General features: G+C 43.4%; 1 protein-coding gene across 1 annotated transcript in view; it reads left to right on the top strand.

Annotated features, from left to right (window-relative positions):
• DNAAF6 (dynein axonemal assembly factor 6) overlaps positions 1–19,653 on the top strand; it is a 167,746-nt gene extending 148,093 nt beyond the window's left edge. The window contains exons 6-7 of the mRNA XM_040405107.1: positions 16,847–16,932; positions 19,380–19,653. Of these exons, the coding sequence (XP_040261041.1) occupies positions 16,847–16,932; positions 19,380–19,503 (210 nt within the window). The 3' untranslated portion in view covers positions 19,504–19,653. The remainder of the gene's footprint in view (positions 1–16,846; positions 16,933–19,379) is intronic.
• The last annotated feature ends 651 nt before the right edge of the window (positions 19,654–20,304 follow it).

The raw sequence follows: 20,304 nt of genomic DNA, 5'->3' as shown, positions 1-20,304 counted from the left end.
CACCACCTTCTGAATTGGGTGCAATACTCCTCCGCAGGTAGATCGCCCTGAACCAGAACTTTTAGAGCAGTCTCGGCTACCAGTGTCCTGTCTGGTTCATCATACAGGGTACCCAGGGCCTGAAAAAAACCCTCCACTGATGTTAAACAACTGGCGTCAGCAGGTAAAGAAAATGCCCAGTCCTAGGGCTCACCCTGTAACCGGGAAATGACAATGCCCACACGTTGACTCTCGGGGCCAGAGGATACGGGGCGCAAACGGAAAAAAAGTTTACAATTTTCTTTAAAGGAAAGAAAGTTCTTCCGATCTCCAGAAAAGGGCTCAGGAAGCTTAATCTGGGGCTTTAAATGTGGACTGGAGGCCTGAGGGATGGAAGTACCTTGTCCTAGCTCAAAAGAACAGAGTTTCTCCCCTAGCTCCTGCACCATCTGCGTCAGGTTAGAGACATGGTCAGTCAGGGTCACCAGAGGATTCATGATACAGTGGTTAGGTTACGGCCTGTTAATCTGTGACGGTAACGTACACTACACACAGGGGGGAGGATAGTGACCACTGCGCTCCACCCTCACCCCTGGCCCTGCCTACTTGCCTCGCAAGTCTTAATGACAGGGGACAACTAGACGGCAGTCCCAAACTTAGGATACGTGCTGGAAAGACAGACAAGACAAATAACGGAACGTGAACGGACCGGGTCAATACCTAGAAAGCTACGCAGTACTAAGGAATGAGCAGAGAATAGTCAGGAAAAGCCGAGGTCAAATACCAGGAGAGAAACAAAGTACAACAGGAGTCCGCAAAGAATTGTCAGGTGGAAGCCGGGGTCAGGATACCAGGAGAGATGCGCAGTACAGGAGGAGCAGGCAGAGAATCGTCAGGGAACACAGGATCAGGTAAGTATGCAGGAACAAAACAATCACCAGATACCTAAAATTAACAGGCAACCTGTGGCCAGCAGGCTGCCTGTATTTATAGTGGGGAGTGAGGGTCATGTGATGTGGCCAGCATCACATGACCGACAGACCGACCAGTCGAGCACCGAGTGATCAGATCGGCGCTCAAGGCAGACCTAGGAGCAGGGAGCCTCCCAGCTAGCAAAGCTGCCCTGGGAACAAGGTCAAACACAGATCCTCACTCCCGAAGCTAAGCAGCAGGTCTGCGGCTGATGGGAGACCGAGTGCGCCTTCAGCACCCCGTTACACTGAGTTATCTAGCCATAGAAATATGTTTTGGTTGCAATTGTGTGAGAATGCCCTGTATGTCATGACGTGTTTGCACAACTACTGGGTAGTCAAACACTATTTCGGAGGCTTTTTCAATCATTGCTTGCACTGCTGCGACTGCCCTGACACAGGAGGGGGCACTGCGAGCAACAGGGTCTAATCTAGCTGAAAAGTACACCACTGGACGCTTTCGCTCTCCATGTTTCTGAGTAAGCACAGCAGTACTGTGACCCTGCATTTCAGAACAAAACAGGTTAAATTTCTCATCATACTTTGGAATGCCTAAATGCAGTTGCTGACAGGATGCAAAGTTTGAGTGTATGAAAATTATTTACAGTCTAGCCTTATTCTGTAAGACAGAATGGATCAGAGGGTAAGCAATCATACAAAGGTTGCATTAAAATAGAGGCATTTCTGATCCATGGGCGACAATATGACACAAGTCCTAAGAAAACCCATAGGGACTGCACCCCTCTGGGGACTTGTATTTTCTCCATTGCCTCTTTCCTTTCTGGGTCAGGTGCTGAACGCCATGTGACAAGCATTGTCCCAGGAAGAATACTCTATCCTTACAGAATTGTAATTTGTCCTTAGAGACTTTACAGCCATTTTGATAAAGAAAAATCAACAATGACAGTGAAGCTTCCTTGCAGATATCTTGACCCTCTGCACAAAGGAGCAGATCATCCACATATTGAAGGAGTATCACTGATTCAGGAGGTATCCAATTAGTGAGTACAGATTGTAAAGCCTGTGTGTACATGGTAGGTGAATTCTGTGCACCATGGGGCAAAACATTCCAGGTGTATTGATTACCCCTAAATGTATGCGCAAATAAATACTGACATTCAGAATGTAATGGGACACTGAAAAAGGCATTTGCCAGATCAATCACTGTAAAACATACAGCTGTAGATGGTACTTGTGATAACAAAGTGTGTGGATTTGGGACTGTAGGGGTCTGCAAAACTGTTACTTTGTTCACTTCCTGGAGTTCAGGAACCATTCTATAGCTAGCGGCTTGCCCTTTACTGGCTTCTTCTTTACTGGAAACAAAGGGGTATTTGCAGGAGATACAATTTTTATCAATACCCCTGCCTGAAGAAAAGCGTCTATCTGACTAGCCACGGCCATCTCCTGTGCATGACTAAGAGGATACTGTTTAACCCGGGGAGGCTGGCAACCAGGCTTAAGATGGACTACTACTGGGATCACTGGCATCCTCCTTATATCTATTTTAGAAGTTGCCCATAACTCCTGAGGGACTGCCTGGAGTGCCTCCAGGTCTAGGGCATCATGCTAGGAATCTGGTAGTCTCTTAAGAACACAGAAGCTATTAATGGACACAGGGTCTCTTCAGGAGTGTCAAAATCTACCCTAGTAGTACCATCAGGATAGAAGTGTATCTGTGCCCCCAAGAGACGTTCGGGTAAATTCTCTTTTACCAGGAGTTGTGTAACCACTGTACTGTCTTTAATTTTTTAATTTTACAGGTTCAGATTCACGAACGTATATGGTTTCCCCAGTGAATCCCACTGCCAGTACATGCCAGGGGGACAATTGATGGGGTTGAAGAAAGGACTGGTCTATTACCGTCTTGGCTGCCCCCGTGTCGACCTAAAAGGGTACTGCTTTCTTATTACATATGAACACGGGTACATGCAGTTGAATCCCCACCTCCTTAGTTTTAGTGAGCAGTACCGGTACGGGGTTGCCTGTTTCCTAGCAGGTGTTCCCTTGCAAAACAGACTGGTCTGCCTGATCACTGGTCTGTCCTGCACTATTGTTCTGTCGCCGCCTTGGGGCACAGCAATTTCTTCTGACATGTCCTGGCTTCCCACAGTTATAACACTTAAAGTCCTTAAAGGTCTTGGGGCCAGCTCCTTGACCTACAAATTTTACTGTCAACTTTTTCATATCTAATTCCAGACCTTTGGCAGTAGCAATAATCTGGGGTAGTGGTGTAACTCGCCATTCAGGTTTACATGCCTTCAGCTTGGCTTGGAGGGCTGGTCTAAGTCCCTCCATGAAGGCAAAAGTTAGCAACTTTTCCCCCATTTGGCCTGCTTTATCCCACCCCATGTCAGTCCATACAGTTCTAAGTCCGGCTGCATAAGTCTCCACTGTTTCCTGTGGTCCCTGAACCATAACTTTCAGGCTCCTAGCACTCTCATTTTCCTTTTTCTGTGCCCATTCTGTGAATAACTGGCAGAATTGAGTTCCTGATGGTAAAGTCTGTTCCCAGTCATCTAAGGTCTGACCACCAGGTCTTTGTGCGCGTTCTGTTAAGAAAGTGTAGACTAACTGATATTGGGATTCCTTAAATAACATAAGATCTTTTAAGTCTGCCCAAGTGGCTCTGTAGGTGAACTGAATCTGTTGCAACAGTCTAGCAGTCGGCATAGGTCTTGGGGTCAGGCAGTCTGGCCAAAAGTCCCAATTGGTCTTTGCGACTCCAAGGATGATACCCAGTCATGGCATCCAGTCCCTGGAGAACCGGTGCCTGTACAACAGGCTGTCCCTCGTCTGGGGCAACTGGTCCCTGTTCTGCGGCAGGTCCAGCCGCAGCAGCAGCGGGAGCCGCCTATTCTTGCCTTTGGTATTGACTACGGGTCAAGACAGGATATATTCCTGCGGGTCTGATTTTGGGCACTCCACAGACTCTACAAGTCCCTGTCCAGTCAGGGTTCTGTCTTTCACAGACCCTACTCGTCCACCCTTGCGGATCAAACGTGTTCTCTGTGTGTCAAAGGAAGTGCATTGGGGTAAGGAGGGGGTCTGTGGTTACTGTCAAACTTTTTGTCCATGTAGTCAATCTCCTGTTTTAATTTATATAACAGTCTTCCTTTGATCCCTTCTTTTCTCCATCCTTCTGTCTCTATCTCATGTGCGACCTTAATCCAGACATTTTTGAACAAAATAAAATCTTGTTTTTTGTTGACATTTTCTGAAAGCCATATTTTTTAATTTTTTTAACAATTGTCTTATGTAGGGTCTTATTTTTTGCGGGATGAGATGACAGTTTGATTGGTACCATTTTGGGGTACATGTGCCTTTTTGAATCGCTCGGTATTACACCTTTTGTAAGGCAAGGTGACCAGAAAATGGCTGTTTTGGCACTGTTTTTGTTTATTTATTTTATGGCGTTCACCATTGCCGGGGTGGATCATGTAATATTTTTATAGAGCCGGTTGATACAGACACGGCGATACCTAATATTTCCACTTTTCTTTTTTTTTCCTATTTTTTAAAATTTTTTTAGAACTTAATTTTGGGGAAAGGTCGCTTTTTTTTTTTTTTTACTTGAAACTTTGTTATTATGAAACTTAAAAAACTATTTTGTAACTTTTTTTTTACTTACAAGTCCTTACATATAACAGTCAGGAATAACTGCCAACTAGCAACTAATACAGCTATTTTACCAGAAGTGGCCTTGATTGGTTGGATCTGAGTCTGAGACATTGTACACTGCGTGCAGAATTATTAGGCAAATTAGTATTTTGACCACATCATCATCTTTATGCATGTTGTCTTACTCCAAGCTGTATAGGCTCGAAAGCCTACTACCAATTAATCATATTAGGTGATGTGCATCTCTGTAATGAGAAGGGGTGTGGTCTAATGACATCAACACCCTATATTAGGTGTGCATAATTATTAGGCAACTTCCTTTTCTTTGGCAAAATGGGTCAAAAGAAGGACTTGACAGGCTCAGAAAAGTCAAAAATAGTGAGATATCTTGCAGAGGGATGCAGCACTCTTAAAATTGCAAAGCTTCTGAAGCGTGATCATCGAACAATCAAGCGTTTCATTCAAAATAGTCAACAGGGTCGCAAGAAGAGTGTGGAAAAACCAAGGCACAAAATAACTGCCCATGAACTGAGAAAAGTCAAGCGTGCAGCTGCCAAGATGCCACTTGCCACCAGTTTGGCCATATTTCAGAGCTGCAACATCACTGGAGTGCCCAAAAGCACAAGGTGTGCAATACTCAGAGACATGGCCAAGGTAAGAAAGGCTGAAAGACGACCACCACTGAACAAGACACACAAGCTGAAACGTCAAGACTGGGCCAAGAAATATCTCAAGACTGATTTTTCTAAGGTTTTATGGACTGATGAAATGAGAGTGAGTCTTGATGGGCCAGATGGATGGGCCCGTGGCTGGATTGGTAAAGGGCAGAGAGCTCCAGTCCGACTCAGGCGCCAGCAAGGTGGAGGTGGAGTACTGGTTTGGGCTGGTATCATCAAAGATGAGCTTGTGGGGCCTTTTCGGGTTGAGGATGGAGTCAAGCTCAACTCCCAGTCCTACTGCCAGTTTCTGGAAGACACCTTCTTCAAGCAGTGGTACAGGAAGAAGTCTGCATCCTTCAAGAAAAACATGATTTTCATGCAGGACAATGCTCCATCACACGCGTCCAAGTACTCCACAGCGTGGCTGGCAAGAAAGGGTATAAAAGAAGAAAATCTAATGACATGGCCTCCTTGTTCACCTGATCTGAACCCCATTGAGAACCTGTGGTCCATCATCAAATGTGAGATTTACAAGGAGGGAAAACAGTACACCTCTCTGAACAGTGTCTGGGAGGCTGTGGTTGCTGCTGCACGCAATGTTGATGGTGAACAGATCAAAACACTGACAGAATCCATGGATGGCAGGCTTTTGAGTGTCCTTGCAAAGAAAGGTGGCTATATTGGTCACTGATTTGTTTTTGTTTTGTTTTTGAATGTCAGAAATTTATATTTGTGAATGTTGAGATGTTATATTGGTTTCACTGGTAAAAATAAATAATTGAAATGGGTATATATTTGTTTTTTGTTAAGTTGCCTAATAATTATGCACAGTAATAGTCACCTGCACACACAGATATCCCCCTAAAATAGCTAAAACTAAAAACAAACTAAAAAGTACTTCCAAAAATATTCAGCTTTGATATTAATGAGTTTTTTGGGTTCATTGAGAACATGGTTGTTGTTCAATAATAAAATTAATCCTCAAAAATACAACTTGCCTAATAATTCTGCACTCCCTGTATTTTGAGTCTAGTTTCAACTTACGATGGCCCAGGAAAGACCATTGTATGTTGAAAATATTGTATCCTGAGGCCATTGTATCTTGAGGGATCACTGTACATCTCTATTGTAATGCAGCGGGTCACGGCTAACTGGAACAGACGGACCTCTGCTGCTGATTGGATGGGGGCATCTCCTGCACCTGCCTGATCAGCCCGCCGTAGTTGTAAGGCTTTGGGATTTAAGTCACGTTCTGCTGCACCGTACAGCTACTGCGCTGGTATCCTATGGGTTAGCTATATTAAATGCACCAAATTGAATTGAAACACAAACACAGATGTGAATGCGGCCTTAAGACTGCTATGGGCCCTGGGGCTGTGTGAAAAATGTGGACCCCACCTGTGTAACAAATAGACATGGTAACAGAACCATGCTTACTACAGAGATACGATATATGTACAGTGTACATATATATAGATATATGTACAGTGTACAGGTGAGTATAAAGATATATATATATATATATATATACAGTGTACGTGTGAGTATATAGATACATATACAGTGTGTGTGTGAGTATATAGATATATGTATATTGTGTATGGAAGTATATAGATAATTGTACGGTGTATCTGAGTATAGATATATGTACTGTGTGAATGTACATAGATATATGTACAGTGGTTTAATATTTATTATGTATCCTCAGGTCATCAATAGCAGATGGGCAGGGTTCCCACTGATCAGCTGTATGAAGGGGTAGTGGCTGTGCAGTGTAATTACAATGCCTTCACTTGAATGACCCAATGTATTTACACTGCACCACTGCTACAAGCAGAGGGAGTACCAGTCATGATTTTTTAATCAGATTATGTGGGAGACTGTAGATTACCTTAAAGGGGTATTCTGTTTACATTGTTATCCCCTATTCACAGTAAAGGGGATAACTATTAGATAGGTGGGGGTTCTACCACTGGGTCCCCCACTCATCACAAGAACGGCTATCTCCAGAATTCCACGATGCCCGGAAAGCAGTCCGTGCCGCGATTTCTAAGATGACCCCGCAGACGACATCGAAACCTACCTGGTGATGTACGAGAAAGTGGCCATCAGGGAAAAGCTAACCCGTGACCAGTGGGCAAAGGTCGTCGCTCCGTACCTGGCATCCGATTCCTAGTGGGTGTATTTCTACTTGCCGGACGATCAAGCGGCCGACTACCAGAAAGTCAAGGGTGAGATTCTGGCAAGACTGGGCGTGAATGTGTTGATCCAGGCCCAGCGGATGCATCAGTGGGGGTTCAACCCGGCTTAGTCTGCAAGACCCTAGTATTATAACTTACTTCACCTCTTGCAAAAATGTCTACAACCTGACGTGCGGAGTCCCACTGCTATTCTGGATCGTCTGTTAGCCGATATGTTCTGGAGGGCTTTGCCATACCCTCTCCAGCACTGGATCGGTCAGGTGTCTCCTGACAATGCCCTTGAGATGGTGGACCTGGTGGAACGCTATGAAGCTACCAGGAATCTAAAGGAGGGTTCTGTCGGGAGGGGGGTCGGCAAACCCCCGGAAATCTCCACCCCAGGCCTGGAGATTTGAGCCAATAAAACCCACCCGGGATGTACCCATGGCGGACCTGGCTCCGATAGCTTGCTGGCGGTATCAGGAGCCTGGCCATGTAAGGGCTGACTGTCCCCATCGGGTTGAGCCTATGGACACTAACTATGGCTACCGTCAGTCACTAAATGCCAGGAGGCTGTGTGCAACAGGTACCCCAGAGTCTCTAGATCACTTGTGCCAGGTGGAAGTGGAAGACACTCCGGCGGAGGCTCTGCTGGACTCAGGGAGTCTGGTGACCATAGTAAGGGTTATCCTGGTGCGGTCCACTGAGTATACTGGCCGGAAAGTCGGGGTGATGTGCATCCATGGAGACTTAAAAGACTACCCCACCGTGCTGGTGTCTCTAACCACGGTGGCCGGTAGATGGACCCACAAGGTGGCTGTCGCCACAAATCTACATTATGAACTCATAATAGGGAGAGACTTCCCGGGGTTCCTGGCACTGTGGCCTGCTAAGAGAGTGACTGATACCCATGAGACAGGGGTAACCCTAGCAGAGTGGCCCGGCTCAGGGGGGAGACCAGAACCCTGGGAACCTGAGACCGAAGGGCAAGCGGTAGGGGTGACCGCCACTTTGATGGAAGTGTAATGGTGGGAGACATGGAGGACTTGCCCCCTTGTCTCCGGGGATAATTTTGGTACCGCCCAACGTCGGGACCCAACCCTATCCCACGCCTGGAAATATGTGTTAATAGTAGATGGTGAACCACAACAATCTGGGGCAGAGTCAGTGTTTCCCCGTTTTGTGGTTCATCAGGATATGTTGCATCGGGTAAACCAACTACAGGGTGAGCCTATTGAACAGTTGGTGGTCCCCAAGGCTTATCGCAAGCTTGTGTTAGATCTAGCCCACCAACACGTTCTTGGGGGTCACCTGAGGCTGCAGAAAACTCAGGATCGTATTCTACAGCGGTTTTACTGGCCCAGCATGTTCTCGGACCTCCCTGGACGCACTTCCATAATCCAGCATGACATTGTCACTGAGCCTCGGGCAAAAGTCAGATTAAAACCATACCAGGTACCCGAGGCTCGGCGACAAGCCATATCGGGGAGGAGCATCCTGTTGTCTTCCTCAGCTGTAAGCTCACCCCAGCTGAGACCCAATATAGTATAGTGGAGGTTGAGTGCCTGGCTATCAAGTGGGCACTTGAATCTCTCCGCTATTATTTATTGGAGAGAAAATTCCGCCTAGTGACTGACCACTCCCCTCTCAAGTGGATAAGCCCAGCCAAGGACAGAAATGCCCGGGTCACCCGATGGTTTCTCTCCCTACAAAACTTTTAGTTTAGGCTACTTTCACACTGGCGTTTTGGTTTCGGATCCGTTTTCACTGACACAATATGGCACAATAAAAAACAGATCCGTCCCCCATTGACTTTCATTGGTGTTCAAGACGGATCCGTTTTGGCTATGTTAAAGATAATACAAACGGATCCGTTCTGAACGGATGCATGCGGTTGTATTATCTGAATGGATGCGTTTGTGCAGATCCATGACAGATCCGCACCAAACGTGAGTGTGAAAGTAGCCGAACTTGTTGTTGCCTAAATACTGCGTCCGCTAATCCTGTTTACCAGAGTGAAACCCCACAATATATATATATATATATATATATATAATGTTCCCCCATAGTGCCAGTATATATAATGTTCCTCCATTTCTCCCCTGTAGTGCCAGGTATATATACAATGATCTCCTTCCCCCCTTTCCTGGTGCCCCCAGCAGTATGAATATTTAGTATAAAAAAAATAAACACCTCACTCCCATTCCTCTGCCACACTGTCTGCGATGCAGGCCACAGTATTATACGTGGCTTGTGTTGCTGCGTCCTGATGCATGCAGTACCAATGAAATCACCACTTCTGCTTTGGGTCTCACATGATCACGTCATCACGAGAGAAACCCAGAGCAGGGGGTTGCGTTGATGTCATTGTGGCTTCTTGCACTGTTCTAATGCCTAGCGGCCTGAGGCTTGTGAAGTTGAATGGCCAGCCCTTGCCTATCCATCATCCCGGCCCTAATTCAGAGCACATTACATCAGTAGGTATAACAGGAGAGGACTATAACTCCCAGCATGTCTAGGCCATTATTATTTAATATCAGAGCACATTACAGGGGGAGAGAACTAAAACTCCCAGCCACGGTGTTGTAATGTATCCTGATATTACATAATAATTACCTGGACATGCTGAGAGTTGTAATTCTCTCCTCTTATATCTTCTCTTGTAATGTTCTCTGATATTACATAACAGGCTGGACATGCTGGGATTTGTAGTTCTCTCCTCTTATACTTTCTCTTGTAATGTACTCTGATATTACATAACAACAGGAGGTATAAGAGGAGAGGACTACAACTTCGAGCATTTCTCTGGCTCTTACATTGAATCCATCTTTTAACTTCTTCCAATGCTATCATCAGTGGTCTTCTCATTACCTCACTGCACTGCTGAGCTCCGCCTCCTGTTCTGGTCACATGAGGGTGAGGTCATTGCAGGTCCTTCATCACATCTTCTCTGCTGAGCTCCACCTCCTGCAGGTCTTACAGCTCCAGTAGAAGGGTGCTACTGGTGCCAGGAGCTGTCAGTTTGCAGAGTAGTCCTGTGGTAATGTTTTTTTTATATGTTCAGGGAGGGGACCTTACACTGCATTTTAAAGTGCAGCTTTTCAGCTGTCCGCCCATTCGCTTCCACGGACGTTCAGCTGAACAACAGTACTTGATTAGGGGACGATGGGGGCCCTGGGCAGTTGCCCAGTTTCACCCCCTAACGCTGGCTCTGGTTATCACTTATCATCCATTTATTTCTAAACTACACCAGATAATACACAAACACTGGCCAATACTCGTGAAGGCATATCTTTGAGTTACAGAATTTCAAAACCCCATTATGATGTGTTATAAATCTGAGAGATAACCTGGTTAAGGTACATATGGAGCCAATACCGGTATTACCAATTAAAACACGCGTTTGAAGCACAAAATAGGTAACATTTTACTACAATAAAACATGAATTTATAGATTTTTGTCACAAACACACGACAACAAGGGTGACCATCTCTCAGGTGTATAGGATAATAAGGAAGGGACTGGGGAAAACATTAAAGTTTAATAGTGAGGAAAAATGGACAAAGGATATAGGATCAAACACAATAGAATGGGGTAGCATATATAAAAATATAAAAAAGACAACAATATCTAGCAATTTTAGGATTATTTATTTTAATATCATTCATAGAATATATCTGACTCCAATGTTGCTTAGTAAGATCTACAAAGAACGAGAATCAAAATGTTGGAAATGCCGAGAAGAGTCCACTGACTATATCCATATGATATGGACTTGTCCAAGTATGCAAACCTACTGGCGAGAGGTCTTTGATTTTCTAGGTGCAGAGTCCCTAATACTGGAAGTTGCCATCCTAGGGTGTTTTCCATCATCAATTAGGGAAAAAGAGAAAAAAAGGGTCTGGATAAGAGGTCTTATGGCGGCAAAAGTTATCATCGCAAGAGAGTGGGGAGCAAATAGAGCACCTAGCATTAGGGAATGAAAAACCTTCTGGCAAGGATTGAGGGATATGAGGTATATGCGGCGGGCGCTAAATGAGTGCCGCTGCCGCTCGGAGAGGAGGCGGGGGGAGAGAGAGACTGGAGCGATCATCGGCGACGTCCACTGAGATGACCACCTGGGGGGGTATGGTTGATAAGTTCGGAGGATAGACAGTGGGAGATCCGAGTCTAATGGAATATGGAACTGAACAGGGAGCTTGTGAATATCTTATATCTAATACAGACTATGTATTAGATTCGCATTTCTCCTTCTGCTCAAAGTGATATGTAACTTATTATATCTGCTATGTTAGCAGAATATGTATTGATGTACTCGGATTTGCTATTGTCGAATCTTTTTTTTAACTTGATGTTATAAAGGAAAATTTTTTATAAATTAACTTATTTAACAAAAAAAAGGCCCCCAAAAGAATTTATTCAGGGAAACTACTGTACACCACTACCACAAAAAAAACAGGAATATACCACTGTCTAAGGTTCTCTCAATGCTCTAACATAATTAAAAGTAATGGAGTTTTACATCCTTATACAAAGTGTATCTGATAAAAAGTTTCTTCACATGTACTACCTCATTTGTAATATACCTTATCAAATGTCCATGCGGTCCTTTATATGCAGGAGAAACCTCCCAATGTGAGCGAGACAGCATTGCAAAACATAAATCTACTATTTGAAGCAAAAAACGTGGACTCAGATTCTCAAAAGATGTGAAACCTATTGACTCCATGAACTCAAAACACTTACTCCATTGATTAAATTGCGATTTTGACTTTTGTTTATAGATTACAGTAATAACCCTTATAATTTCACTTTGCATCTTTCTACCTTATATACTAACATCATCATTAATATACTGAGTGAAATCTACAGTAAGTCCAGTTGTCTTGATTTATTCTTTACAGATATACTGAGTGAAAGTTACTTCCTATAACTTTTTAAATTGTCAGGTTATGTCCCTCATTCTGTATCCCCTATCTCAACACAAGTTTTGGTATGCTATACATATTTAGTCTATATGCGCTCTTGCTTGCCTCATCACCTTTAATTTGCCCCCTTGTTATTTATTTATATACTCATTCACAGTCTTTCCTTCTACTAGTGCCACCCACAAGCTTTTCACTAGTTTAGTAATGGCACAGCTATAGTTATACACAATGAATACACTTGTTGCAACATGACAGGCATATCTTTGAGCCAGTACCATCCTGCTTTCATTGCAACATAACTACCACTGCGGTCTTCCATACTAGCGCACTTGTTTTCTCTACGAATACGCCCATAGGCAGCCGAGGTCAGGAGAACCTATCGTGCATGCACGGCTTGGCTCTAGGAGTTTCTGTTACTGCATTACGTCAGTACGCATGCGCGATCTAGACAGAGGCACTAATATACAGGCGGAGCCCTTTCATACAGCTTCCGTGCGCCTATTAAATTCTATCATGCGTAGTCCACTCTTAGGAACACCGCCATCTAGCATCGCTGCACTTACACTGTCTGACTCAGTGGTGAGTGCACAGCATACAGATCATCTGCTGCTTCTCATCTGCATCTGCCTCATGTTCTTTAGACCATCCGTATATAGTAAGTCCCCAACTATGCTTTGTGGAAAAGGGGGCGTGCCTGGATATAGGGAAACCAGAAAAGAGAGCACAATAGGGCAGTATGTTCTACACAGTTTGATAAAATATGTAGAGTGCAAAATGGAGGCTCATCTTAGAGGGTTGTGCTACAGATAGGCACAACCCTATTGAAGGCTTGTTAGAATAGGATGTATCGTCGTCGGGTGTACTGCTGCAGGAAATGTGTCCTTTGGATAGAGGTGCCTAATCCCACAAGGAGATATTCAGGTAGAGGTTAAAAATGCCTGCTTCGGCACATAAGAGACCCGTCGCAGACGGACTTTGAGGTTTTGAGAATTCTTCTTTTTATTTTTAAGCAATAAAACAATGCGTTTCGGGAGGAAGGGCGCCTTGGTTTCCCCCAAAACGCATTATTTTATTGCTTTGAAGGGGGCCTTGGTTTCGCCCCAAACACGTTGTATTATTGCTTAAAAATAAAAAGAAGAATTCTCAAAATACTCAAAGTCCGTCTGTTGTGAGCTGAAGCAGGCATTTTTAACCTCTAACCAACTGTGCTTTGACAGCTGTCATCTATACATATTTTTGCTACAAGGAAGTGCATTTCTTTGTAAGTAGTGTATGCAATGACAGGGAGCTGCGATTACACCACCCCCTGTCATTGTACCCCTCAGATGCGGCATTCGTAGTTGATTGCAGCACCTGACAGCAATAATACAGTGTAAAACAAAAAGAAAAGAAATCATACATACCTCCTCCGTTTGATCGCGAAGAGCCGGCCGCAGAGCCATCTTCATTGAAGATCTAGCGCAAAACCTCGCATGGCGAGATCTTCAATCAAGATGTGGTGGCCGGCTTTTCGAGCTCAAACGGAGGAGGTATAATTATTTTTTTTTCCGATTTTTTGCGCCATTCAGGCAAAATCAATTCGCTACCATGAAGCATGAGGAAATTCAGCTTTGCAGAAAATCAAGACTTTCATTCACTCAACACTACACATAATCATTGACCTACCTTTATCTCTCCAATAATTTACCTTTTCATTCGGCCAAGATACGACAGTTGGATTCTTAATATTATTGATAAACTACATGTAAACCACCGGAACTTAAACTAGGAATACCTACTTGTGGACATCCTTTCATTGTATTTAATATTAATATCGTTGCTCTTTTTGATGTCTGATACGTCTGCACATACTGTATATTTTTTCCTAGTTCCAATTTATGTAACTGGATGGATTAATAAAACTGTAGTATAGATTACATTTATAATCTGAGTGCCTTGCAGTTTTTGGACATTATACGTGGAAAATGTCCCTATCATTGAGCACCAGAGCAACATTGAGAGAGGTCGCACTACATTTTTTCTGGAGGAGTAATAATACTCCTCTTAGCATTTTTGAGGTGTATTTTCAGCCAATGAGGAGTACGAAATAAGACTGTGAGTGATTGTTTTTTCCGCTGGCCATAACTTTTATTTAATTTTTCTGTCGATTTAGCCATATGAGGGCTTGTTTTTTGTGGGGTTAACTGTACTTTTTAGTGACATCATTTTTGGGAACACATAACCTATTAATTTTTTTTTATCCTTTTTGGGGTGGTAATGGGGAAAAAGCTGCTCCACCACAGCTTTTTTTCCTTTAAATTTATAATGTTCACAGTGTGATATTACTAGCATGTTAATAGTATTGTGTTGATTTTTTAAATCTGCACAGACGGATCCGCACCTATAATGCAAACGCTTGTATCCGTTCAGAACGGATCCGTTTGCATTATTCTTTTTTAAAAAGTCTAAGTCAAAACGGATCCGTTACATTGAAAGTCAATAGGGGACGGATCCGTTTTCAACTGCACCATATTGTGTCAGTGAAAACGGATCCGTCCCCGTTGACTTACTTTGTAAGTCAGGACGGATCCGTTTGGCTCCACATCGCCAGGGGGACACCAAAACGCTGCAAGCTGCGTTTTGGTGTCCGCCTCCAGAGTGGAATGGAGGCTGAACGGAGGCAAACTGATGCATTCTGAACAGATCCTTATCCATTCAGAATGCATTGGGGCTGAACTGATCTGTTTTGAACCGTTTGTGAGATCCCTGAAACGGATCTCACAAACGGAATTCAAAACGCCAGTGTGAAAGTAGCCTTAGTTAATTTTTTAGGGTGGTGCACTGCAGGTGGTCACCAGCTTTGAGTAATGGACAAGTAAGGGTACAGAAAGCCACACTAACCTGAAAACACTACACTTCCCGGCTGCACTAAGCCCCGCCCCAAATCCATTTATAGCCAATCGGCATATGTCTTACCAGTAGCCAACACATGAGGTGTATATGAGAGAAGCTCTGGGATTGGCTGGGAGCAGCTGCCTGAGTTATTGTCAATGTATTAATACTAGTGTGGAGAGTGCCGACTCCTGCAGTGATCCGGTGCTCTGTATCCGTTCCTCCACCTGGATTAATGGTGCGGGCGGCATGAACTGAACAAAAATGCTGCGATGATACATCATTCCAGAAGAAAGTCTAATGCGTAGAGATATGCCTGAAATTAATATGGTCTGTACAGGCATCTATGACGCTTGTTCAGGCGTTATTGCGACCTCTGGACATTGGTATGTCAGAGTGCAAACCAATTTCTTTTCCTCATTGAACACTTCACTTTACACTTATGATAGGACGGAGGTGTAGTGGAAGCAATGTTCTTCCCTGTTTTTGTCACAAACAGGAGGGTATCCATTGAGAAGATTGTGGAGAAGGAGGGTAAGCACATGGTGTGGGAACCAGGGCTGTGAAAGGCATGTACTGTCCCTGTAACAGCTGCTCCAGGTGTCGATAGTGGTGTGCACCTTGTCACACAGTGCCAACTGCAAGCAGCAGAGCATGTTCTTCTTCATGTGACAGAAAAAGGCAGGGATGACTTTTTTGGAGAAATAATGGTGGCTAGGTATCTTCAAGCAAAGCTGAGCACACAACGTCAGTATCTGTCCAGTTCTAATACTTTTACTGCAATAGTAATAATAATAATATTTAAATCATAAGACCATTATCATAGCTGTGTTACTGAACACCTTGTACATTGCCTCAAGATCAGGGGTAGATACAACAGCAAATGCATTTCACATAAGTAATGCAAATTTTAACCATGTTAGAAAAGGCATTAGCTGCATCACATCTTCTATATGAATAGAGGTTTCATACGTCACTGCAAAAATATTGCATTGTCGCACTTGAGTTTTAGTGGATGCTTGTTATTTTTTTTTAAAACTGTTCGGTAATTTTTCATAATAATAATATCATCAATATCAGATCGACAGGGAGCTGACTCCTGGCACCCCCTCCGAATAGCTGTTTGAAGAGAAAGCTCACTTGAATTGGAAGCAGCCATTCAACAGAAGTGGATGGGGCGGCGTAGTTGTAATTACACCTGATGCGACAGAAAGCAGGTGAACAATGACGAGAAGGCAGCGCTCTTGCCAGTGCTGCTTCCTTTTCAAACAGCTGATCGACAAGAATGCCAGGTGTCGGCCTCCCACTGCTCTGATATTGATGACCTGTCCTGAAGATAGGTCATCAATATAAAGAAATAGGACAACCTCCTTAATTAAACATTTTTTAATATCAAACCATGAGTATAAGAATGAGAAGTTTGCACCTTATAAACTGGAAGTAGGATGGTGAAAAGACATTGCAGAAGAAGCCTTTCCTTGTGAAACATAAGTCTACACATTCATTTTTTGTACTATATCATCTTTAATCTGCATTTAGACCAGCAACATTGACAACAGTATTTTCAAATGACTCTTTGTGCTTGACTTCTATATAAATGTGTTGGTTCTTTATTTGTGTTTGTTTTTTTCACCAGGTTAAAATCCAGCTCCCTAACACAAAAGCCTCTGATCTGTCACTTGATATAAGGAGAAAGTTCATAGATCTTCGTACTCCAAAATAGTAAGTATTCCATGTGAAGAATGTATTCTTGACAAACAATCAATATACTTGATTTTCCCTAACTCCTCCCCAACGGCACTGCTAGAAGGATGATGTCTCCTCCCAAGGACAGGAAACAACAGCAGAAGCCCAAATAAAAAGTCACCTCCTCCTACCTGCTTCAGTTGTTGTTTCCTGTCCTTCAGGATGCGTGGAAGCCTCCACCAGTACTTTGGCATTAATCACTCAGCCTGGACCGACCTCTTCATGGGAGGGCTGAGTAAGGGACAGAGGCTTCAGGTGTGGGAAGGATGATTCCCGTGATACACTCCACCTCATCACTTCCAGTGCGTACCGGGTGGTGACGTGCTTCCAGTATCGCACTGACGGCCCAGGCAGTGCTTCGGGTGGCCGGAGCAGGAAGGGGGGGGGGGTGGAGCCAGTAAGGGCACGCTGCTGGGGATTTAAAAATTGAGTCCCTACATCATGGCAAGCGTAGTCCTTTCTTCAATCAAACAGGATGTCCATCGCCGATACTGGAGAGGCTCCACGATGGTCTGCTGTTCCCTCAAAAGCCCTTAGCCTGGTACGAGATCTCCTCCGGTGGTAATAGGGTTAGTGGGTTTGATACTCCCTATGGTCCCTATTTTTCACCACCCGGGTGTTTGGTGATGGGTAGAGACGGGCGAAGTATTAGGAAATTTGATTCAGCTGCTTTGCCGAATTTTAGAAAAAAAAATTGCTTTGTGACAAATGATTTCATCACAAAGTACATTTGTTTGTAAGTAGCAGTTGCAATGACAGGGAGCTGCGATAGCGCCTCTCCCCATCATTGTAACCCTCAGATGCTGCGTTCATACATTACGTCGTCACGTTGCCCAGCATGATGACGCCATACGTCACCACGCACAGGATTTCGGCCGAGATCTTCAATGGGAAACAGGGACAGCTATGTTCAGACTGGCAATAGACACAACATGTACGGCCAGATCATTATCTGTTTTGATTAGTCAGCTTGAAAATCATTTAGCAGCTGGAACCCCCCCGTGAGGAAATATTTTCCTTACTTCCAGTTTTGAAGCAGGCCTCAAATTTCCTGGCTGATCCACGGCTCTATCTAATGCCACTTGTAGAGATATCTGGTTAAGTTCTTGGTCCGGTGATTCAGGCTCAAAGAGCCGTCTCCATACCCTGTGAGCGAGATAGACTCTTTGGGTCTGCACTGGATGATATATTAAATAAGGCCTCGGACAGTAAAACTCATGTCTGAATCACATTATTTTCAAAAAAGAAAATATTTTTGTTCCCAAAACAGAAGTAAGCAGGGAATCTTCTGGGAGATGGCAATTTTCTAGGGGCAGAGGAAGAGGGTTTCTCTTTAACCCAGAGTCCTCTTCCAAAAAAAAACGGTAGTGTGGGAGGCAGGCCATAATCTCCTCCCCCTGGGTATTATATTCATTTCCTCAGGTTACAAAATAGAGTTTTGTTCTCCTACCCCAAAAAAGATTCATGGTAAACAGGACAATTTCTCATTTGCTTAAACAGATAGCACTAGAATCAGAAATAGCAACCCTACTTAAAAAAGAAGTCATTATAAGTGTCCCAGCAGATAAGATAGATTCCTCATAAAAAAAATGGGACATTCAGAGCCATCATCAATTTAAGAACCACTTCACCTGTTACAAAAAAATCTAAATGGAGTCAATAAGATCTGCAATAAATCTCCTGAGCCAGGATTATATGGTAACACTCGAGCAGACGCCTATTACCATGTGCCAATTTACAAAGATTGTCAGAAATTCCTGAAGTTTGCTATTTACATAAAAAGCATTCTTTGCCATTTTCAATACCAAGCCCTACCATTCGTTCTCTCACCTCAGATTTTTGCAAAGGTCATGGCAGATAGACACGTAGTCGATAGACTGGCTATTTAATCTCGAAAAGCCCATTCAACACGGGCCGCGTCCACCTCTTGGGCTGAAAGTCAAATCTGCAGGGCCGCCACATAGTCTAATCTGATGACATTCTTTAGACACTATAAGCTTGATGTCATGGCTAACCAGGATCTGTTGTTTGGATGAAAAGTCCTTTTGGCTGTTGTCCCGAAATATTTATCTACTCTGAAATTCCTCCTAGCAGTGCCATTATGGAGCCGTTAGGGAAAGATGATAATTACTCTAACCGGTAATTTGATTTCCTTTAGCCTCTACAATGACACTGGGTATTTCCCTCCCTTTTTCCCTTTCTTTGATGTTATACAAGTTTTTATTCTACTTACTTACCTGTATGATTTATATTGACATATGTTTAGTGATAATATATTATTTTTGTAAAGCATTTCTTCTTTTCTCTTACGGGTAAGAGTAATTATCATCTATTCCAGGCTGTAGCAATGGGACACACCAGATATTATTTAACAAAATAAAAATTTACTTTTGCTGTAATGTTTTTTTTTTGTCTCTCCCTAGTAAACTGGGATTGCACCTTCCCCATCCTATAAATGAAAACACTGGGAAGGCACAGTTTAAAGTGGACACAGAAACTCTGGAAGTGACTCTTTCTTTGGCCAGGGACTTTTTCAGCTTTTCATGACTCCTCAATAATCTGTTGTTTATATAACAGGGTTTGTGTAACAGTTTTAATCTCAATATATGTTTATCACATTATTAAATGTATTGTAGACAAATCATTCATGTTTTTGTGTTACTGTAAACTGTAATAATAATAACATACCTAATTGAGGTCAGAGAAGCACTCTTGCAAGCCTTTTTATTCTCTTAACCGTTAGTAAGGTACATTATGTAAATTGAAGTGAAGGTAATCTTACTGGTGGCTGTATATGTGAGTTATGTACTTTGCTCAGGTCCTGAGCTGTATCATATGGCCAACACTCTTACTCTCCAAATTACCCAGCATCTTGTTTGTTGACAGAAAGTAAGTTTCTCTGTTCATTACTATGAGCCTGATATTAAGGCTGTCATAAACATGAATTAAAAAAATCGACTTTGTGTCCACACACTGGGGGAGATTTATTAAGACTTGCAGAAACATGCCTAGGGAGTCCACTGTGCTAGTGAAACAGTACTGTGAGTTAGTATGACACGCAGATGACAAGCGTGACACTTAGAATTACTTCACACTTTACTTATTTTGTCAGTTACCGGGCCAAAACTGACTAAATAACACAAGTGTGAACTCAGCCTTATAGGTCAATGTTAGCTGATTCCACATAGATTTCTACAGAACCTGCTCTGTTACATGCTGAAACAAGTAGTGCCCCCATGACCGAGTGGTGAGGTGGCAACAGCATGAGGAGTCAACATAGTGGCCCAGTCTCAGAGTGGGCCATGCTAATCATCCACCGGCGGCTTAATGAAAAATTCCCACCCGCCG

This window comes from Bufo bufo, chromosome 8 (genome assembly GCF_905171765.1).
Source record: "Bufo bufo chromosome 8, aBufBuf1.1, whole genome shotgun sequence".
Classification (NCBI taxonomy): domain Eukaryota; kingdom Metazoa; phylum Chordata; class Amphibia; order Anura; family Bufonidae; genus Bufo; species Bufo bufo.
Note: the sequence above shows the minus strand (reverse complement) of the source record. Positions and strands in the feature narration are given on the sequence as shown.